This window comes from Dendropsophus ebraccatus, chromosome 14 (genome assembly GCF_027789765.1).
Source record: "Dendropsophus ebraccatus isolate aDenEbr1 chromosome 14, aDenEbr1.pat, whole genome shotgun sequence".
Taxonomy (NCBI): Eukaryota; Metazoa; Chordata; class Amphibia; order Anura; family Hylidae; genus Dendropsophus; species Dendropsophus ebraccatus.
Genome location: NC_091467.1, coordinates 37,072,662 through 37,096,717, shown reverse-complemented (window position 1 = coordinate 37,096,717; position 24,056 = coordinate 37,072,662). Strand labels below are relative to the sequence as shown.

At 43.9% G+C, this 24,056-nt stretch overlaps 1 protein-coding gene across 6 annotated transcripts in view; it reads right to left on the bottom strand.

Annotated features, from left to right (window-relative positions):
- Positions 1–24,056, bottom strand: part of TBC1D16 (TBC1 domain family member 16) — a 53,024-nt gene that overhangs the window by 22,429 nt on the left and 6,539 nt on the right. For 3 of the 6 annotated variants that reach the window (XM_069952919.1, XM_069952916.1, XM_069952918.1), the window contains exons 2-4: positions 11,172–11,379; positions 9,554–10,031; positions 637–825 (exon numbers count right to left, since the gene is read on the bottom strand). In XM_069952919.1, the coding sequence (XP_069809020.1) occupies positions 637–825; positions 9,554–10,031; positions 11,172–11,343 (839 nt within the window). In that variant the 5' untranslated portion in view covers positions 11,344–11,379. Of the gene's footprint in view, positions 1–636; positions 826–8,805; positions 9,532–9,553; positions 10,032–11,171; positions 11,380–14,086; positions 14,210–24,056 lie in introns of those variants that run through there. The other 3 variants (XM_069952917.1, XM_069952920.1, XM_069952921.1) reach the window with 3 other exon arrangements.

The window sequence follows — 24,056 nt, the reverse complement described above, 5'->3', positions numbered from 1 at the left end:
AGTCCTGTCATTTTTTACTTTGGCATGTTGGAAGGTGGTTTCCTTGACTGGAGACCACCACCACCACATGCGATGGTGTCTCCTCTACAATGATTTCCAGCAGACTCATCTTTGGTTGTGCAGGATTTCAAATTGAGCCAGCTATCAATCAGTCTGAAGGAGGTGGGGGGGTGGGGGGGGGCGCCTAAAGGGACCTGCCTCTATAACACTGTCAACCCGAAACAAATATTTTTTTACCAACACACCAGATCACAGAGCAGCACTGAAGGCAACTGTGTGATAGGCTACTGGAAACTGGCAGCACAGATAAATGTATATCCGTGTTGTCAGTTTCCCTTTAAAGGGGTATTCTGCTTTAAAAGAACTTATCCCCTATCCACCACATAGTGATCAATTGGAACATTACTCCACATGGCTAAATACTTCTTCAGTATAAATTTTCAGGACAAAACTGACTTTATTCCGTATATTAAACTGCATGATATAGTGCACTGACATACATTGTATAATTCATAAATATGCCAATGTAGTATATAACAAAATTAGAATTTCTCAATAAGATACAAAAAAATTATTATTGAATATAATTACCAGAATTTTGTGTATTGTTGCTTCTAACGTACACTTTAATCTCACCTGAAGAAGAAGCGCAATGAACGCATCTGACCCAAATCTACTCTGAAAACTCCACACGTCTGCTCCAGAGCCAAGAGCTTTTGCTGCTCCTCCCATTTAGTAGGACTTCCAAGCCCATTAATTGCTGAATAGTGGGAGATGTCATCTGGACTCGATGCATAGCAGGCCATGTTACTATCAGTCTCTTGCCTGACCAGGGAACACAAAAAAAAAGATAAAAATATTTTTGTTAGATGCTGTCCAAATGCTATATTTTGAAAGCCTCATGTCTTCATGTAGAAGTCCAGCCAAAACAAAAAATCCAGGATTGCTAGGGAGGTGTGGGAACATAATAAAGAACCGATACTTACCCATCCCTGTGCCTCCGTAGCGTTGCTTAACCGTTTCCAGACACCTGCTGGCCTCCTGCAGCTCCCAGTCGTATAACGTCATGACTCAGGCTTAGGTATGCTCACTAAGCCTGTCAGTAACTGAGGTGGGACACTGCAACAGTCACTGACTGGCTGAGGAGGCCCTTCCCACCAGGTTGTGACAACACTGGAACCAAGGAGAAACTGGTGCTCTGTGGTGGTCAGTAAGCTTGTGATGCAGGTCTGGTAAGTATTGATTCTTTATATTTATTTATCTTTATTTATGTTCCCGCACCCCCTACTGGCCCCTGGATTTATTGTTTTGGCCGTACTTTTCCTTTAAATGCTCTACCCTCCTGCCTGTAATTGACAGATTTCTTTCTGTTGAGCTGATGGAGAGAAATTCGCTAGTATACGGAGGATTGTTTTTGCAAGAAAGAAACTATGCTTTTCTAATCTTAGACAACCCCTTTAGACCAGCACAGTAAATAGTGTAAATAAAAATTTGTGGAGAATACTAAAAACTTACAATTAAATGGGTATTTCTGTATCAAAATATTGTATTTAAATAAAATTATCACCCCAAGACATACACTTTGATAGTATAATGTAATCACTAATAGTACTTGCATGCTTCACTCCTGACAGGAAACCGAATATACAGTAGAAAAACTGCTAAGGGTGCGTTCACACCTACAGGATCTGCAGCAGATCTGCAGCAGATTTGATGCTGTGTTCAGTTATTTAAATTAAATCTGCTGCAGAAAATCAGCTGCAGATCCTGTAGGTGTGAACGCACCATAAATGTGTATTGTCTCCAGCTACTTGATTCCTCTCTCCCTCTCACTCCAACACATCCTCCGATGTCACAGGAGACTTGGCTTAATTTAGTGTCCAGAGTGATGTCACTACCTCTGACCAGCCCCTTCTGCTTTACCAGTTTCCTGTCATATACACAGATTTATATATATATATATATATATATATATATATATATATATATATATATATATATACACACACACACACACACACACACTTTTTTTTTCTCATTATGGGGACATTTAGTAAGAATGAGGTGAGCTTACAGCTTGTTATCATGTGATAAATAATGAAACAGGTGCTGCAACCTCACTTATTGAGCAATAGTCTGCAGTGAAATTAGATGTTCTGCAAGCTTTGGGTGGAAAAATGGTAGGAGTGCTGGGGGAGGGGAACAGGCAGGGTGCAAGGACTCTGATGAACAGCTGAGAAAAGCAAAGCATATACAGGATGTCAAGAATCCTACTTATAGTGTGTCTGTAGAGTCACCCTAATTGTTGTCCAGTATGTCCAATGTAAATCCCTGTAGGGCTTTGTAAACATTATATCATGTTTACCGCATTTGAGGATGTACATGAAAAAGGGTCAGTAATTTTGTAGTCCAGCAGTGTACTGAAATTTTGCTTGTTGGCAATATATGGGTACATGTCCTGCATTGTTGCAGTGGAAGGTGCTGGGTTCCAATAGTGATGAAAATTCCTACAAAAGGAGTCCATAAGTTTGGTGGTTGTTTGTACAAGAGGAGAGGCTTAAAACTAAGCTGAGACTTCCTTTTGTAGAGAACATTTCCCAGCAGTGCCCTTCATATCAACACAGACAGGAGTACAGTGCCAAGTGACAACAGTATATAGATAACAAAGGTACACACAATATCTGTCGCTCCCAATTCTCCTGGAATTTGCCCACAGAGCATGCTCACAGATGTGTCCCATACTACAAAAAAAAAAAAAGGTGTGGGGGGGGGGGGGGCGTCTAACATGCTCATTAGAATAGCATAGGATAGTACAGGGCCAGTATAGGATAGGAAAGTTTAGGGAGGGAGGCATCTACGTCACTGCTGCACGTACCACCCTTGACACATGTACCACCATCCTATGGGGATGGCTGGGCTGTGGCCTAGTATGCTGGCTCCTCTATGGCAGAAGCATCAAGGGCAATACCTACAGAAATGACAAGGACGCCAGTAGCAGATTAACTGTACCATGGGCCCTGGGATATTCACAAAACATGCCCCCACATGCCATATCTACAGTTCACCTTAGGCCCAGCACTTTCCCACAAATTCCCAATATAGTGACCCACAAAATGTTCATTCCCCCAATAGTGCAGCCAAACACAGTTAATTCCCCCAATGGTGCCCCACAAACAGTTAATTCCCACCATAGTGCCCCACAAACAGTTAATTCCCACCATAGTGCCACAATTAAACCACCACAAATAGCTAATTGCTCCAGTAGTGCGCCCAGACACCGTTAATTCCTCTTATAGTGCCCTCACACACAGTTACCAGTCTATTACCGAGCACCGGACGGGCATGAAGCACTGTAGAAAGACCTGCCGGCCCCCAGTGTGGTGACAACCTGCCCTCCCCTCTCTGACACGGCTCCATTAGAATCAATAGAGCCGCGTCACAGAGGGGAAGGGGTTTCATTACACTTGGGGGGGGGGGCGTGCTTCATGCCCGGCTGGTGCTCGGTAATAGACCAGCGCCTGTCTATTCATGTAAAAAACACAAAGTGATTGGTTGAGAATGAGTTCTTTATGTGGTTCGGTGAAAACGGTTCCATTTGTTGAACAACAAAGTCTTTAACCCTTAGATGACCCAGGGCGTATAGTTACGCCATGGAAGTCTTGTCCCCAGACGACCTAGGGCGTAACTGTACGCCCTGGGTGTTTCTCCGGCTATGAAGCGTGCTCCGGAGCGGAGCGCGCTTCATAGCAGGTGGGGGCCGGCTGCAATCAGCAGCTGGGACCTCACCGGTAATGACACGCTGCAGCGATCGCGCTGCCGCGTGTCATTAACTCCTTAAACGCCGCGATTGCGGCGCGACCGCGGCGTTTAAGTGTAAGTGACAGGGGGAGTCCCCTGTCACTTACCGATCGGGACCCCCGCAGTGTGACTGCGGGGGTCCCGATCGGTAAAACGGACTGCTGGAGGTCTCTTACCTGCCTCCGTGCGGTCCGATCGGCGCTCTGGTCACTGAGCCTGCACAGGCAGGCTCAATGAGCAGAGTGCCGATAACACTGATCAATGCTATGCCTATGGCATAGTATTCATCAGTGTAAAAATCCAAGTAGTGAATGTAAAAGTCCCCCAAAGGGACTTCAAAAGTGTAAAAAAAAAAAAAGTTAAAAACACTAACACACTACCCCAAAACCCCTCCCCCAATAAAAGTTGAAATCACCCCCCTTTCCCATTATATAAATAAAACATATAAAAATAAATAAATAAACATATAATATACCGTAGCGTGCGTAATTGTCCGATCTATTAAAATATAACAAGCGTCATGGTGAACGGTAAACGGCGTACACGAAAAGAGGGAAAAAAGTGCGCGGATTACCGATTTTATGTTACATTATATATATAAAAAAATTAATAAAAAGTGATCAAAACGTCTGATCTTCACAAATATGGTATTAATAAAAACTAGAGATCATGGCGGAAAAAATGACACCCCATACAGCCCCGTAGGTGAAAAAATAAAACCGTTATAAGCGTCACAATAGGCCCATTTTATTTAGAATTAATTGCCAAAAAAAAGGATTTCATTTAAAAAAAATATATAACATTAGAGAATCTGCGTAAACCTGCATATGGTTGTGTTCGTACTGACCTATAGAGTAATGGTATCATGTCGCTTTTACCATATAGTGCATTACGTAGACACAGGAACCCCCCAAACGTTACCATATTGCATTCTTTTTTGCGATTTCACCAATTTATATCTTCATAAATAATATATTTGGAATTCCATCATACATGTTATGGTAAAATGAATATGCAAAAGAACACTGCAGAGACATCACATGTCTCAACGTCAGTGAACTAGCCAGACCTTCCCTCCGGGAAGGAACAACCAAGCCAAAGCGTTCTCCAGTCAAGGAAACCACCTCAGCAAGGTATCCATCCACAGACAGCTGTTTCGGGGTTTTTGCCCCTCATCAGTGTGGAGTAGGTTTCTGGCTAGTGGGAGCAATGACTAGTAAGTGCATGCAAAAGGACGCTGGTTGACCTCAGGGAGATCAACCAAAACACCGCAGAGACACCATCACGTGTCTCAACGTCAGTGTATTCTAGAACATTGCCCCCTGGGAAATCGAATATGCAAAGAACACTGCAGAGACACCATCACATGTCTCAACGTCAGTGAACTAGTCAGACCTTCCCTCCGGGAAGGAACAACCAAGCCAAAGCGTTCTCCAGTCAAGGAAACCACCTCAGCAAGGTATCCATCCACAGACAGCTGTTTCGGGGTTTTTGCCCCTCATCAGTGTGGAGTAGGTTTCTGGCTAGTGGGAGCAATGACTAGTAAGTGCATGCAAAAGGACGCTGGTTGACCTCAGGGAGATCAACCAAAACACCGCAGAGACACCATCACGTGTCTCAACGTCAGTGTATTCTAGAACATTGCCCCCTGGGAAATCGAATATGCAAAAGAACACTGCAGAGACACCATCACATGTCTCAACGTCAGTGAACTAGCCAGACCTTCCCTCCGGGAAGGAACAACCAAGCCAAAGCGTTCTCCAGTCAAGGAAACCACCTCAGCAAGGTATCCATCCACAGACAGCTGTTTCGGGGTTTTTGCCCCTCATCAGTGTGGAGTAGGTTTCTGGCTAGTGGGAGCAATGACTAGTAAGTGCATGCAAAAGGACGCTGGTTGACCTCAGGGAGATCAACCAAAACACCGCAGAGACACCATCACGTGTCTCAACGTCAGTGTATTCTAGAACATTGCCCCCTGGGAAATCGAATATGCAAAAGATCACTAGTTCACTGACGTTGAGACATGTGATGGTGTCTCTGCAGTGTTCTTTTGCATATTCGATTTCCCAGGGGGCAATGTTCTAGAATACACTGACGTTGAGACACGTGATGGTGTCTCTGCGGTGTTTTGGTTGATCTCCCTGAGGTCAACCAGCGTCCTTTTGCATGCACTTACTAGTCATTGCTCCCACTAGCCAGAAACCTACTCCACACTGATGAGGGGCAAAAACCCCGAAACAGCTGTCTGTGGATGGATACCTTGCTGAGGTGGTTTCCTTGACTGGAGAACGCTTTGGCTTGGTTGTTCCTTCCCGGAGGGAAGGTCTGGCTAGTTCACTGACGTTGAGACATGTGATGGTGTCTCTGCAGTGTTCTTTTGCATATTCGATTTCCCAGGGGGCAATGTTCTAGAATACACTGACGTTGAGACACGTGATGGTGTCTCTGCGGTGTTTTGGTTGATCTCCCTGAGGTCAACCAGCGTCCTTTTGCATGGTAAAATGAATGACGCCATTACACAGTACAACTATTCCTGTAACAAGCACTTACATGGCCTGTAGATAAAAAACTGAAAGTGCTAGAGCTCTTAGAAGGGGAGGAGGGAAAAACGGAAACACTAAGATCAAAATTTGCGCGGTCCACTGGGTCATTTTGGGCCTGGTCCTCAAAGGGTTAATTCGAAAACTTGTAAAAAAAAATATATTCTTTGTATAGCCAATAAAAGGTTGTCACTGAGATACTTGTCACAAAAGTATTTACCATGACATGGATTTTTTTCTGCCTAAGTAAAACACTGTTACTATATATCCATCATAGTTTAAAAGAATTGTCAGTAAGGTCCATGCCCATAGCTCAGATTACTGGTTTCACTTTGATCTTTTAGGCTACAAACCCACTTGGCGGGTCTGCAGCGAGTTCCCTCACTGCGTATTTGCAGCGAGACTCGCTGCAGATCCCGGCCCTATACTTTTAATGGCAGACAAACACGCAGCAGGGATGTACATCCCCCCCCGGCCGCCGGAGCTGATACTTCACCTGATCCCGGCTCCGGCGGTTCCCGGAGTCTTCAGTAAGCCGGAGCGGGGACCAGGTGAAGTATATGCTCCAGCCAGCCGTCCGCCCGCCCGCAGCCCCTTTAACACCTCCCGCAGCCCCGGCCGCCCAAACGCCCCCCGCAGCACTGAATCGCACGCCCCGCCGATGGGGATGCAGGGGGGGGGGCGACTGGGGGGGGCGTGCGAGCGATCGGTGCAGCGGGGGGTGGGGGGTTGGCGGATCGGGCGTCCGGGGCTGCAGGAGGTGTTAAAGGGGCTGCAGGCGGCCCCGATCGCCCCCCCCCCTTGATGGGGATTCAGGGGGGCGATTGGGGGGGGGGCGTGCGAGTGATCGGGGCAGCGGGGTGTGGGGGGTTTTGGGGGATCGGGCGGCCGGGGCTGCGGGAGGTGTTTGTCTGCCATTAAAAGTATAGGGCCGGGATCTGCAACGAGTCTCGCTGCAAATACGCAGCGAGGGGACTCGCTGCAGATCCGCCAATTGGGTTTGTAGCCTAAAACAGTTTTTGCTTTAAGCAACCCATGCACTTTCCCCTTGCTGTAAATGTTAAATCTTCTTATCTATCAACTAAGCAAAGCATAGGGAATAATCGAGTAAAACCAATCACTATGCTATGTCTTCAAAGATTCCAGTGGTGATCCTTAACACAAAACATTCTGGCTAACAAGGGCAATGGCTAACTTGGACCAACAAAACACAGCAATCGCTGAGCTCAGGGAGACCAGCGACAAACAATCAAATTGAGTACTCACTAAAGAGTCTCCATTGATACATTGCCCCCTATAAATTTAAATATGCAAAAGAGGGGTCTGTGGAGCCTCAGTTACGAGTCTCAAAACACAGGAATAGCCAGATATTCCTCCAGGAGAGGAAAGCCTATTGCCAAGGGGGTGACTCCCAGTGGGGAGATCACCAAACCACCCTGATATGTAGCCCCTTAAGTCCCACTCAGTTGCGAATATTGGAACATAAATAGGGAAATACCAGGGTGACCCCTTTCGCGGCAAAGTCTAACTCTGTGGCGAGTATTGCGACATGACAAGGGTTTACCAAGGCAGGGATCCATCCACAGACAGCCGTTTCGGGGTAGTTGCCCCTCATCAGTGTGGAGTCTATTTTTCATTGCCCCTGTTAGCCAGAATCCTACGCAATCCTACGCAAAAGGGGCCACCCTGGTATTTCCCTATTTATGTTCCAATACTCGCAACTGAGTGGGACTTAAGGGGGTACGTATCAGGGTAGTTTGGTGATCTCCCCACTGGGAGTCACCCCTTTGGCAATAGGCTTTCCTCCCCTGGAGGGATATTCGGATATTCCTGTGTTTTGAGACTCGTAAATGAGGCTCCACAGACCCCTCTTTTACCATATAAACAAATAGCAACATGTCAGGGGTCTGTATAAGTGGGGGTCCGGGTGCTGAGGCTTCTGCCGAACAAAGAAGCAGATGCTCTCAGCACGGCGTACTCTGCCTCTTCATCTCTTTCACTTGTAAAGTAGCGGTGAATGGAATTATAATGGATTTTATGGAACTTCTAGCAAATGTGTCTACCTTAAGTTTCTTAGGCTACTTTAAATCGATCATTTGACCTCTGTCTCAGAAGGTAGCAGAAGGACAACAGAGTCAAGACAGAGTGGACCACGAAGTGAGGGTTTTCAGCAGCTTCAGGGTGTGAGTCAGAATGTGCTGCAGACAAACGGACAATTCATGTAATAGAAACCTATTACATACAAGCTTAGAATTTGGGTGGGTAATGAACAGGGTTAAATCTTTCTTAACCGGAGATCTCCTTTAAATGCTTTTTTATCCGATGCACATCTGGAATGCATTAAAATGTTTATAGCTTGTTAGCCAGGATTACCAATAGTCCTGCTTCAACTTCCTGGCCAGGCATTCCCAGTTGCAGCACTAAAAGTTATAACAACCAAAATAAAGAGGAAAAGGAGCGCACTCACCCCGTAAAATTGAATACTTCTTTATTCTTTCATCAAAAGGTTAAAATCCATCCATGTAAACATCGGGTGGTAGAACGCCAAAAACACTGAAAATCACTCAAGACGTGACAGCTGCTTCGCACCTAGCTGGCGCTTCTATCAGACGTCTCCATTCTCCAAATCATAGCAGATCCACTTCAGGCTGAGGCTTGTATTACACTACTGCATTATGGGGATCTGCAATTACATCCTGTACCTACAAACTGAGGCTGATTTTTCCGAGTTTATGCACTTACTATACATTATACTCCACATGCTGATTGCTATACTGTACATTAACTTATAATATCACATATTCAGCTGTTTCTAAATGTTTGTTTCATTACTGGTACATGTTATTCAGAAAAAAAAATGATTATTTTTTTTTGGGGGGGGGGGTGGAACCAATTGGCTGTATTTCAATGATTTCTTATGGGAAAATTTGCTTTGGTTTAAGAGTGGATTTGGATTACAAGCATGGTCCCGGAACGAATTATGCTTGTAATTAAAAGGCACAACTATACACACACACACACACATTATATATATAATACAAAATGAAAAAAAATAAATAGAAAAAAAAACATGAAAAATTTGTATGGACCCATACAATCGCCGAGAACAGGGGTTGTTTGGCATATGACAAACTCTAGGTTTATTAATGTAGGTATATTAATTGAATGCATTCTCAGTGTCAGTGTACTGGTATTGGCTCAAATATTAAACTTACCTGGGTTCACTCTCCAAAAACACAGAACTATTGTTTTCTTCAAGAGCTTCACATATAGGGGACATGCAAAAGGGGGAAGAGAAAGCATCAGAATCCGAATCCAGGGTGCTATCCTTGCTAACTTCATCGGATGATATGTCCAAAGACTTCTCATCCTCCCCTTGCTCTACAATGTCTGTTGCTCCTTCTACAGAGCCATCAAAGTTATTCTGCTCTGTAAGAGAGTCAACTTTGCTTGGACTTGGGGTTTCCCCTGGGTTTTCTTTGGTAAAGACAGAAGATTTTTGAAAAGTAGAAGAAGATGTAGAATTAGCAATGTGTCGATTTCTCTTATGAGTTCTTCTAACAGGGGAGCTTTCAGGAGTAATATAACGCAAAGCCTCCTCATCCTGGCGCTGTATGCGGGAGTTAGGGACCCAGGCTAATATTAGCGTAGTACCCAAAGATTCATCTTTCTCCGTGTACACACACAAATAACCTGAAAAATACAAAATTTATTACAAAGTAACCATTAAGTCAGTGCGTCCTAATAGGAATTTTAGATGTTTTAGCATTTTGTGCAATAAACTGTGTACAAGCTTAAAGGGGCTATCCAGCATTAGAAAAACATAAAAAACATGACTCGTCTCCATTTTTGGTGAGGTTTCTATGTCAGATCTATTGAAGTGAATGGAGCTGTCTAGAAGAAAGTGGCCATTTTTTTCTAATGAAGGATAACCCTTTTAACACATTTTGGCTATTACATTAAAGGACAACTCCGGCGGGACCCCCCCCAAAAAAAACACAGACACACACAGACACCATACTCACCATCCCTCCGGTGATGATCGCCACTCCATTCGCCCGCCGTCCGCCTCACCGTCACCTGCGTCCGCCGTCCAGCGATGTCTCTTGCTTCCGGGTCCATGAGAGAGAAAAGGCTGCCAGTGCGCTTGCGCACCGGCAGCCTTTTCATTGGCTGGAGCGCATCACATGGCTTCCAGCAAGCTCAGCCAATCAGGGCTGAGCAAGCTGGAAGCCATGTGATGCGCTCCAGCCAATGAAAAGGCTGCTGGTGCGCATGTGCACCAGCAGCCTTTTTTCTCCCATTCACTCTCAATGAAGACGCCGAAGAGGAAATGTGACGACCGTAATAGGTAATGTATACATTCTTTAACTTCCGGGGTGGGGGGGTCGGGGGTTGGAAAGTGGGGGAAGGGGGCCAGACCGGGTATTTAACCACATTACAAAGTTATATAACTTTGTAATGTGTGTTAAATAAGCCAAAAAAAAAATTTCGCCGGAGTTGTCCTTTAACCCTTTTGTTCTATACATGATTGCAAAACGGTTGAGAAATTTGTGAACAATGGCAAAAAAAAAAATTCTAATTCATGCTAAGTACTCTACTTCAAAATTTGCTATAACAATCGAAAATGCGCGATTATCTATGCATGTAATAACACCCAACAATTAAACTGAGAACAAAAAAAATCGTTCATTTTTGATAATGAAAGTATACTTACCGCTCCCTGCCAGAGCTGATAGAGGTGGTCGGGAACCTAGGTGACTGCTATCAATACTACAGGGACACCAAGGGGACAAACTTTAAAAGAAAATAAATGCAATGCAAATCACTCACCTGGATGGTGGGATGCAACATTATGAAGCAGCTCTGGGGGGTGTACGCACACATTGTTTTTAGAGAATATAATTTCTCCATCCAGTATTGAAGAGTTTTCTCCCCAGGAGCCAAAGGTCAAGAGGTCGGAGGCCTTGGATGAAGCTCGACGAAGCAGCTTTCCCAAAGACATGTCATCAATTCCATCATTTGCTGAGCAATTTGCTTCCTATAAAGCAACATACAGTATCACAACACATGACAAAGTGATCATTTACTCTAGATTTTCCCTTTTTTTTTTTTTTTTTTTTAGACATCCCAAGGGGTTGTTAGAGAGAATGATTTTTTTCCCCCTACTATTTGTCGCCGATCTGCTAGATCAACTCTTGTTTACTGAGCTTATTACACGGCTTCATGATGGTTTAGCAAGGGATGCACAGACATCATTAGTGACATCATCTGTGCTCACCCTAAACTGACATACATTACCTCTCCACACTCCTGGCCTTCTGCTTTCATTTCTGATGCCGTGGCTGCAACTTCAAAGAGGTCTCTGGCTAGTGATTGGTTGAGCGGCCTGTAAGCTCAGAGACTGCTTTGAAGTTAAAGCTGCGGCACCAGGAGTGAAAGCAGAGAGCAGGAGAAGGCTTGGCGGGTGGAGAGGTAATGTATTGCAGTTTATTCAATAATTAGCCACCGGCCACACATTGCTATTACACATAGCAATGCGCAGTTGGCAGATGTTTGATTGGCGGCAGTTTGGCACCTCAGAAACACGTCAGACAGCTTTTTGTCCCTTGCTGCCAGTTTTGACAGTGGCATTTAAATGGTTAAACACAGACATCCGTTTGATGAATGTGCTTCTGAGACAGCAACACACAACCCGCTCCATATTACCCTGCCAGGATTGGAGTGAGCCTGTGGTAAGGGGCCAGCTGTATAGGTCAGCCGCTGTCCTGCCATGGTGGCGCAGGAGGTCATTTGCTGCTTTTATTGTGGCTAAAATCGAATTCATGATTCTGATGAAAAAATAATAATTGTGAATGACTAACATGGTGATTAAGCCCTAGTTCATAGCTGAGGCTGTAACACATGCAGTAACGCAATGCAAATGCAATATAAATGCATCAGTGAATTGCAGTAACTGATCATTTTATTGCCGTCCTTCACTGCTTTTACACAATAAAACTCCAACTTGTGTGACCATACCCTAATGAGCTTGAATGCTTGAGCAGAATGTAATGCCATGGATCAGTATAGTTATAAAGAATCAGTCAGTAATTAAGTGCCTTATTATAACCATTGCTCTAACCTTATAGAACATGGGGAATTTATCAATGTTTTCAACAGAGAACTAGTACATGAGGAGCAGCAATATATCTGTCCATTACTTCTATGCCATTATCTTGTATATGACATTTCTGCTTTGCAAGTTGCCTTTTAGCATTGTCTCTCCCTGCAGAACGTGCTTGTTCACAGCCGCTCCCACTAACATCTTAATGTTTCTTATATCTGCTTGCACTATTGAAAACCTTAAGTCTTTTTTATACATTTTATACTTGAAACCCACCCCCACTTTTGCAGCCCCCCTTTGGCCCCATTTTATTTTATTAATATCTTTTTCTAGCTAAGTGGACACTGTTTGTGGTCTCACCTAAGCTTTATAGTGAGACTTTAACATGTTACAACAACTTTCTACTTTTAAGGAAAGGAAAGGAAAAGAAAGAAAGATATCCCTTGTAGATTGTACCAGGCTGTCATTTATCTTATTCAAATAGGGTTTTTTTTAGTTTTTTTTTTATGCGTTCTGTATGTTAAATCCCTTATGATTTGTACAGTGCTTGAGAAGCAAGGGTGCTTTAAAAATAAATCTTAATTTAATGCACAAACATCTTAACATTACCTTTACACAGACAAGTTGATTTCTTTTGTGCACTTACGCTTGGTCTGGCTCAGAAATATGTTGCCTAACTTGATCAATCCTATGATCTGGTCTGACCACTCTAAGAAATTCTACTTTAGTGACAAACATGCTCATATAGGATGTGTGGAGGGGAGGAGGGGAAGCACTTAACAAAAAAACAAAAACAAAAAAGCAAACAAAAATGATTAACCCCGTCACACAGAAGGACACAGTAGCATGTTCCAACAGCGCAAAGGGTGTATGACGCATGGCAGGCTGTGACAGTAGAATTTTAATTGAATTATAGTACACTAGTATTGCATTGATCTGTATAAGCAAGCTAATGATGAGTTCTCTATAGTGACTAATAAAATAATCATTAGGCATGTCAAAAGTTATTGATTGCAGTGGGTCTTACTGCCGAGACCCGCTGTGATCAGGAGATATAGCCGGGAACAAAGTGCTGTAGCAGCACAGACCTATTCATAAAAATAGGTGATCCCAACACAAATCTGTAAAACGCAAATGCAGACAGAACAAACAGATGTATGAAAGGAGCCTAAGGGTGGTATTACACAGGCCAATGGGGGCCCGATAATACCTGTAAACGAGCAGTGATCTGCTAGATCGTCGATCGTTTACTAGTCCTATTACACGGCCCGATAATCGTTTAACAAGCGCCGTTACCGATGTCCTTGCAGCCCTTGTTTAAACTACATACATTACCTATCCACGCTCCAGGGCTGCTTCTGCGGTCCGCTTCTCCACAGGTCCCGCGCGCTCTAGCTTTAGAGTGGGCTGACAGGCCGCTCAGCCAATCACAGGACGGGACCGCCGCGGTCTGTGATTGGCCGGGCGGCCTGTCAGCTGACAAGCCGCTCTGAAGCTAGAGCGAGCGGGACCCAGGGAGAAGACCGCAGGAGCAGCCCTGGAACGTGGATAGGTAATGTATATCGTCAGTCGCCGGCCGCGCACAGCTACTACACGTAGCGGTGCCCGGTCGGCACCCAACGAAATTGGTAGACTGAATTACCAAAGTACTGTAGATGGCCTTGTTAGTGTGTTACAATGCAGTCAACTGTGCTTCCAGGAGTTCTGTTCCTCGCTCACATCTGAAGAGAAAGGGCACCTGCAGGATTTTTCCAACGTATCTTGCCATTGTCTCCAAGTGATAGGTACGCTTCAAAACATAAAGCAATCCACAGACATGTAAAAAATTTGACCTTTTGGGGCTCATTGTTGAGACCACCATGTTTGCTAGCTAGAATAGATATAACGATGCAGCTGTGCACTTCACTTGCCGTCTCTCTGCATGATTCATCTCTTTCCAGGAGATGGGCTGCAAGTGGGGGAGCAAGTGTACAGCCACGTACTTCTCACAGCTATACCTAGACATGGGAGGGGAACCCAAACCAATTGAAACTTTTAACATGTCAAAAGTCACAGTAACGCTTTAAAATGACCATAAACAAAAGTAATGGGTATGCCCTAAGAAAGATGTATAATTATTTAAAGTGGACCTGTCAGTGTTTTAGGTGGTTAAATTAAGTCCATGACTGTAGAGGGCTTCTCAGTCTGATTTCACGCAAACCTTGCCATTACAGATGGAGCTCTGATAGAAGTCTACTAATTTATTAAGCTCCAAAAGCCCAGGCAGTATCTCCCTAGGGCGCAAAAGCCCTCAAATGCAAATAAAAGCCGTGTGTCTGGCATCTGGTAGACACGTATCTACGTTCACTACTGAAACAAATTATTGACATGTTTTTGGGGGTGTGGTCAAAAGGAATGTGACCAACAGATTGGAGTATGCTTTTAGGGAACCTGCCTGAAATTCTGCCCGTATCATTGATTCAATGGGATTTCTCAAACATGTCAATTCTTTGGTCGAACTACAGATTGCGCTTGAGAAACCCCATTGAATCAATGGGACAGGCAGTGCGGACTCTGCTTAAATATCCATCATGATCCATCATCTTTGGTAAAAATGTTCTTTATTCTGGGCTGACCGTGTAACAGACGTGGGTCTGTGAGACTGTCTGCACCTGCCCTGGTCACTACTCAGGATCTTTCCAAGAGGCTGTGCACCCCCTCCAGCTGTTAGGAGGGGCAATGTAAAGACACAGCAGTGGCTGGAGAGCAGAGCGGGTTACAGACCCACCTTTGTAACAGTCAGCCCAGAATAAAGAACATTGTTACCAAAGATGCCAGATTACACGGCATTCCTAAAAGTATGTATGCAATGCTTGCGTGATACACATCTGAAAAGTTGTAGCATGGCTATATGCATACACCTGTGCTGTAAGTTTCCCTTTCAAGAAGTATTCTCATTTAGGCACATTATCCCTTATAGACAGGATGCAGGATAACTTGCCAATTTGTAGAGTTGAGTGCTGGGACTCCTACTGATCAGAGTAAAATTTAATTCATGCAAAACAGAAGACATACACCTGGCATGACACAAAAAGAGTCCAACCTGTAGCAGTACACAGTCTAGGAACGTGCAATCACAATAAGATGTTGGTGGTAGGTTGTGGTCAGCAATATGGAGCAACCAGCAGATAATAGCAAGTATAAAAATGAAGAGGAAAAAAAAAAAAAAAAGCTTGCGCCACTAACCTTGTATTTGCAGTCAAATTCTTTTGTAGATGCAATATGATGGTTGTGCAGGGAAGATAAAGGGGAGTAAAATTAAGACCTTAAAGGGATTATCCAGTGCTACAACAACATGGCTACTTTCTTCCAGAGACAGCACCACTGTTGTGTCCAGTTCAGGTGTGGTTTGCATTCACTTCAACAGAACTGAGTTACAAAAACCCCACCCAAACTGGAGACAAGAGAGGTGTTGTCTCTGGGAGAAAGTGGCCATGTTTGTGTTGTGCTGGATAACCAAAAATGGAGCAAGTCGCTCATGTGTGCCCAACTCATTCCCTATGGACTTTAACCAAAATATCCCTTTTAAAGAGGATGTACCACCTGGCAGGGGGAAGCCGGTGCCATGCTCCCTTAGAATGAATGGAGCCGCGTCATACAGGGGAGGGAATTCCCTCCCACTGGGGGCGGCCCGGCCTGCCTGCAGTGCTTGAGCACCGGCCGGTTCCGGTGCATAGAACGGCGCAGTGCACGGGAACGGGGCCTCGGTCTAAAAAACAGACCGCAGCACCGGCTTCCCCGTGCCGTCGCCGTTCGATCAGTGGGTTTAGGTTAAAGAGGATGTACCAGGTGGTACATCCTCTTTAAATTCATATTCTCTAAATTTAGGACTGCTTTATGGTGAAATTTAAAGTGACTCTGTACCCACAATCTGACCCCCCCAAACCACTTGTACCTTTGGATAGCTGTCTGCAGTCATCCTTTCCAACATGTGGCATGTGGCTTTTCTGAAATTGGCCTCTAATTCTGATTAAAGAGTCTGGTGGGTGACTGTAAACAGCTGAGTGTAATGGGAAACAAACTGAATCTTGTATCTATCTGTATTAAAGCGACTCCGTACTGACAATCTGACGCCCCCAACTACTTGTACCTTCAGATAGCTGCTTTTAATTCAAGATCTGTCCTGGGGTCCGTTCGGCAGGGGATGCAGTTATAGTGATAAAAACAACTTTTAATCCAGCAGCGCTGTGTCTAACGGCCGGGGCTTACATTTGTATATGCATTAGGCTGGCACAACCTCTCTGTCCTTCCCTCCCACCATCCTCATCATTAGGAATACTCCAGGCAGATTGCTTCCTATTCCCCACCTGTGGCAGCCGGATCGTTAATACACCTGTGCAAAGCTCAAACAGCAGTAAATGTTCCTGTATCATTGCTAATAATGAGGAGAGTGGGGAGGAAGGACAGAGAGGTGGTGCCATCCTAATGCATATACAAATGTAAGCCCCGGCCGTTAGACACAGCGCTGCCGGATTAAAAGTTGTTTTTATGACAATAACTGCATCCCCTGCCGAACGGACCCCAGGACAAAGCTTGGATTAAAAGCAGCTATCCGAAGGTACAAGTGGTTTGGGGGGGACAGATTGTGGGTACAGTATCGCTTTAAGAACAAAATTATTTGATGCCATTCTTTGCCAATCCTCCCAAAATTTTATAGCCTCACCCCCAACTTTCCCACTGGAACAGTTTATTACAGTTTATTCTGATTGCCTGGTCTTAGCATAAAGAAAATGTTCTTTCCCTTTCCTCTTTCCCTCTGTAGTTTTCTTCTGGGATAACAAAATGCCCCTTCCGCTTAAAAGGTTTTCCTTTTGGGATAGACTTCTTTTGTTAGAGGAATTTTTCAGGACTTTATCTAAAGCAGCTCCAAGGACATCCCTTTCCTCCCACACAGTTGCTGTCTGGAAAATGTAAATATACTGAGCCACATATTACTGCAGCAAAATCAGCAACAATATGTAGAAGGGTTTTCTGGGTAAATAGAAATCTTCTGTGTAACCATGCAGTAATTCTTTGACATGACCGTGTCACAGAACGGCTGCTGTCTGTGAAGTTCATCCCGGGTGGTACTGCAGTACCGGACGGATGAACTTAATTTCTCTTTAATTGAAATGTGGGCGCATTTGGGTGCGCCCGCGTTTCAATTATTCAGAGCAGTCAACGTAAAGTGCGTCCGAAGCCGCACTTTACTTTGTCTGCAGTCAGTTTTGTGCTGCCGCTATTTAATGAATAGTAGCCCTACAAAACTGACATGTTTTTTGTGCAGCTCCATGGAATCCTGGCCAGAGTGTATACAGTGTGGGGATTCCATAGCAATTAAAGCGATCAGCAAATTCATTAAATAACGGCTGTGGTTGCAAATCTGCAAATATGGACGTTGTTTAATGAATTTATAGTTGTGTAAAGTTAGTCTTAGAGCACATACTTGCTCCCCAACTGCTTTTCTGTGAGATCTTATGGTACCAGCTGCAGTCCCATTCTTCCTGCTTCTGATGACAGCCCATTACCCACTCAGCTGATCAAAGAGCAAGAAGCTGAGAGAGTGGTAGCTAAGCCAGGAACGGAAGATGTCACAGAGGGAACAGGAGGGGGGGAGACAGTACAGAAAGATTTCTATTTGCCCAGAAAAAAAACCCTCTAACTGCAGAGTTTGACTAAAGGGTTTATCCGGGCTTTAAAAAACATGGCCGCTTTAATACAGAAACAGCACCCCTCCTGCCCTCAGTTTAGAAGTAGCTTTGCAGCTCAGCTGTATTAGGCTATGTTCACACTACGTAAAACTAAGGCCGTAATTCTTGCCGCAGAACTACGACCATAGTTTTGCGGTGTGTAACATAGCCTTATTTTCAATGGCATCCCAGCCGGAGCATACACACATCGTATGTGCTCCAGCCGGGATCCCATGCAGCGCCGTAAAAAACTGACATGTCTGTTTTCTGCGGCCGGAATTCAGTGAATTCCGGCCGCAGAAAGACCTGTCAGTTCACACAGTGAAGCAAGCGGCTCCGGACGCTTGCTTCACTGTGGGCTATGGGAAGCTCTGATGCGGGCGGAAAGATCACCCGGCCGGGATGATCCGGGCTAAGACTGGCCGTTACGTGACATTGAACGGCCGGGTGTTCACGTAATGTGAACATAGCCTTAAAGTGGATGGATCTAAATTATAAGACGACACCATCTGGGGACAGTTGTTGTTTTTTTATGCTGTTTCCCCCCCCCCCCCCCCCCCCCAAAAAAAAAAAAAGTGGTTGTGCTTTTTCTAATCCTGAAATAACACCCTTTAAATTTGCAATTTACAGCACATCTGCAACATACATTGTAAGGCCATGTTCACACAGAGTATATTTTGTAAAAGTCCCAGCCGTTGTTGCAATTTGCTGGTGTCATACGCCATGTGAACATGGCCCAATAATGCAGATTTCACATCCCAGGTCACTTTGCTGCAACAGCAAACATTTAAACTCCCCCTAATAGAGTGGACCCCAATAAAAGAAATACAGACATTCCTTTCAGAGGTTACACAGAACTATAAAACCCAGCTCACAGAAATGTGCTGATTTACAACTTCTGATGTTGAAATCTCTCCTTACAGCAGGAACTGCAGTTTCCTTCCCACGTGCTTATCACTTGTGTGGGTTTCCTTAGCTCAGCCTCAGAAGCATATTACTGCGAGATGACTGAAAGGAGGAGAAGGCATAAAAGCCTTAACAGAGAAACTACTTCATGATCCAAAATCTAAGATACATCTACTCAACCCCTTTGGAGATAAACCTAAGGCTATGTCCCCACACATTATTTTGGTGAGTATTTTGCAGCCAATACCAGGAGAGGATTGAAAACACAGAAAGGCTATGTTTACACACTGTTGAATCTGAGTGGATGGTCGTAATTTAACGGCAAATACCAGCCGTTATTTCAAAACAATGGCCCTTATTTTAAAATAACGGCAATTATTTGCCTTGGCCTAAGGGTGCATTTACACTGAGTAAAACAGCCAGAATTCCGCAGCGGAATGGCCAGTGTTAGTGACCCGTGTGTGCCCGCATCCCAATACACCATTGAACACAATGGAGAGTGCGGCCCGGGCCGCACTCTCCATTGTGTCAGCTGACATGCCTGTGTGGCCGCTATTCCAAGAGTAGTGGCTGCACAAAACTGACGTGTCATTTTTTCACATGGCCGGTTTCATTCATTCAAATACAAAGCATGTTTTGCATAAATCACGTCCGCTGTTGTAAATTGAAACAACGGCCATGATTTATGCAAAACAAACGGTATGTTGTGTGAACATGGCCTAAAGGTGCACATACTCCTTCAATATCTATTGGCCACCTAAGTTGGCATAAATTTTAGGACCTTAGATGAAAATTTCCAATTTTGAGTGGCGTATGCTACAAACCATCCCTTTTTAAAAACTACACCCCTCATAGACTTCACAACAGGGTTTAGGAACCTTGCTAACACTTTAGGTGGTTCACAGAAATGAAAGCAAAGAGTAGCTCAAATTTAAAATGTATTTTTTAACCCCTTCCCTTCTGAGCTAATTTTCATTTTTGCACTTCATTTTTTCCTTCTCAGGTTTTACTGCCCATAGCACTTGCACTTTTTCACCTACAGACCCACATGAATCCTTATTTTTTCGGACACAAAATTTGTACTTTACAATGACAGACTTAATTGTTTCATAATATCCAAATGCTGTGCCCCTGGAAAGTGCACTTTAGAAATTTAAGCCACTTCAGAAAATGAGGGAGCTGTTTACGGAAAGGCAGTTCTTGGTTGTGTGGCACTAAATACATCAATCTTTGGCCGGATTCTGCTATCTATTTTGGCCTTCTGGACGTATCAAGGCATTATTCCAAGACAACAACTAACCGGTGGGAATCCGACTGCTGGATCCCCCCAATTATAAACAGGAATGGGGGGTTATGAGTGCTACTGTATGATTGAAGCAGCTGTTAATATTAGGTATGCACAAAGCACATCTAAATTTGCAAAAGATAGCAGGACTCCGCTATCTTTTTAACTCCATTTTATTAAAAGTTAAGCAAGTTACAGAAATATACCTTCAGAAACATGACATGCAAGGAACGATAAACAGCATAAAAAATAATTTTCATCTATAAAAGTATTGTGGTATTATTTCCGTAGCTAAACTAGAACAATGCAGCATACACAGATGCCGCTACAATATAACTATATAGTTTCGGAAAGAGAACCCATAATGTATTAATGGGGTTATCCAGCGCTACAAAAACATGGCCACTTTTCCCCCCTCTCTTTTCTCCAGTTCAGGTGTGGTTTGCAATTAAGCTCCATTCACTTCAATGGAACTGAGTTCCAAACCCCACCTAATCGGGAGACAGGAGAGGGGGAAAAGTGGCCATGTTTTTGTAGTGCTGGATAACCCCTTTAAGGGCACAGAAGTTGTGGTCACATCTTCCATGGTCCCTAGGGAGAGGACATCAGTTCCTCTGGTGAGATAGTAGTTAAAAGTGAATTAGGACTCTGCTATCCTAAAGTGATACTGTCACCCCCATCGATCGTTGTCTTAAAGCTTGTATTAAAAAAATGATCACGATAGAGGCAGTCCGCTGGCCATAACCCCATGTAATAGGAGTTGAGGCAGGAGACCATCACACTTCTTTTCTATGGGCCGTCCGGGCAACCACTCACACTTAATGTCTATGCGTGTAATAGCAAAGCCAGTGAGTGGGGAACGAGGAGCAAGCAAGTGCTGACCGGACTTATCAATAAAAAGCGTGAGATTTAGGCATAATTGACTTATCACAAAAAGCATTACGATTGAAGGTGACACCAGTATACAGACAAGATGGGTTAGGGCAATCAAAATAGACGATGGGCACTGCTCACCTCCTCCACTGCCTGCACAATTACTTTGATCCAGCACTTACATTAGGATCACAGCCTGGAATACAGTGCCAGACTGAGGCGGGGAGGATCAGACTCTCAGCTAAGAAGCCCGCCTCAGTGACACTGTCCACAGATGATTTAAAGCTTTATGTTACCTGAAGGAGGATTAGGAAACCTCTTTAAGGGTGCGTTCACACGTACAGGATCCACAGCAGATTTGATGGTGCAGATTCAAAGCAAAGCAAATCTGGGCTATCAAATTTGATCTGCTGCGGGGTATGTTCACACTGAGCTAACATGTCACTTCTTTGAGCGGAGAGTGGAGAAGCACGCGCTCTCCCATAGACGGGCTATGGGACACTGAGACAGGCGGGATTCTGTAGATTTCCGCCTATTTTACTCAGTGTGAACATACCCTAAAAGTGTTTTAGTAGTGTAGTGCGTAAGCTCATGCATGCGAGCAGGGACCTCACTCCTCTTGTATGGATAACTATATGTATATCTCTGTAATGTCTGATTTCTGTCTATGTATGTACCCCCAGAATTGTAAAGTGCTGCAGAATCTGTTGGCGCTATATAAATAAAAATTATTATTATTATTACAGCAGATGCAGAAGTTGATGGTGCGAAAGGGGGGGGGGGGGTGACAGTATCCCTTTAAAGTATTATTTGTCACTTTATCACAGTCTGTAAAACAGGTACAATATTTCATGTTTTCTAGTATTCTGGTATTATTGAAAGATGTACAATTTTTCAGTATACTTTCTGTATCGATTCTTCATGGTTTTCAAGATCTCTGCTTAATAAGAACATTCATGGGATAAAATCTGTCTGGGTCACATGTTTGACACACAGCTCTGATAGATGTAGTGTAATAGGCCAAGAAACTGTGTGACCATCACACATCAGAATTGTATCCACTTGAATTAACTCCTTCCCCTCTACTTCTACAATTTTCTGTGTAATTCCTCTACTTTTTAAATGGCACCATAGTTTATTTAAAACATATTATATTTATAATGTTTTCTTCCATTCTCCCAGACTATCGAAGTCACTGATGTATCGGGGAGATGAGAGAATGAAACAACGCAGAGCCGCACTCTCCATTGTGTGAACTGACAGGTCTGTGCAGCAGCTATTCAATGAATAGCGGCCACACAACACGGACATGTCAGTTTCGCTTGCGAGCAGTTGGAATCCCGGAGTCTATACTATGTGTATACACTCCAGCCGGGATTCTGACTTCTATGCAACTTTTCGTTTGTATTAATCATGGCCGTTGTTGCAAATTGCAACAACGGCCTGGATTAATGCAAAAAATACATTGTGTTAACTAGAAATGAACGAACCTTGAGCATGCTCGAGTCCATCCGAACCCGAACTTTCGGCATTTGATTAGCGGTGGCTGCTGAAGTTGGATTAAGCCCTAAGGCTATGTGGAAAACATAGGTATAGTCATTGGCTGTATCAATGTTTTCCAGACAACCTTAGAGCTTTATCCAAGTTCAGCAGCCCCTGCTAATCAAATGCCAAACGTTCTGATTCGGATGGACTCGAACCCGAACCCGGTCCGCTCATCTCTAGTGTTAACATATCCTATGACCACACAGTTCAGCAAGTCTGCTCAGCATCATTAATGATCAGTGGGGGCCCTGCTGGAGCCTCACCCATCATGAGAATGGGGGTCCTAAGTGACCCTGTTTGAGTGAAGCAGTAGTGGGATATTTGCAGTGCCACTCCTCTCAAACTTTAGAGATCTGACAGCTGGACCGATCAACACTTTTGACATGTCAAAAGTTTTCTATGATGACAGTGACACTTTAAGCTATGGTCCAGTGTGGATACTGCGGCTCCATTCACACAGAGGCACTAAGTACCCCAATTTCTGTGATTGGTCAGGGTCACAGTGGTCATACCCCCACCAAACATGTATCTACCCTCTAGATTTGTCAGAAATTGTAATCTCAGGATACTCCTGTAACAGACTCCTTTGTGTTTGTGTTGCCATATTCATAACTTTTTCTTTCTGTTTTTATACAATGTTGTGTAAGGGCTTGCTTTTTGGTGGAAGAGCTATAGTTTTGTGGGATATCTATGGCATTCTGATCAGTTATTATAGTGTTTGGGGAAGCTAAATGAAAAAAACTTGAATTCATTCCTCATTGTTTTTGTGTTTTTTTTTTCTGTACACCATGCAATAAAAACGACACATTAGGGGAGATTTATCAAACTAGTGTAAAGTAGAATAGTCTTAGTTTCCCCTAGCAACCAATTAGGTTTGATAAATCTCCCCCATTATGTTTATTCTGGTGGTCAATGTGATTACGGAAATACCCAGCTTGTATAGCACAATAAAATTAAAACTATAAAAGAAAAGAAAAAAAATAATCATTTTGTGTCCCCATATTCTGACAGCCATAACACTTGTTTTTTTGTATGTAGTTGTCAGGGCTGTGTTTTTTTTTTTGTTTTTTTTTTGGGGGGGGGGGGGAGGAGACATGAGCTGGAGTCATTATTTGTCTCATTCCTTCAGTACATGCAACCTTCTGATCATTTTTACATTACTCTCTGGAGACAAGGTGACCAAAAACAGCAATTCTGCCACTGCTTTTCCCTTTTATGGCGTATACAGTGCAAGATAAACAATAGAGATGAGCGAACCTTGAGCATGCTAGAGTCCATTCGAACCCAAACTTTCA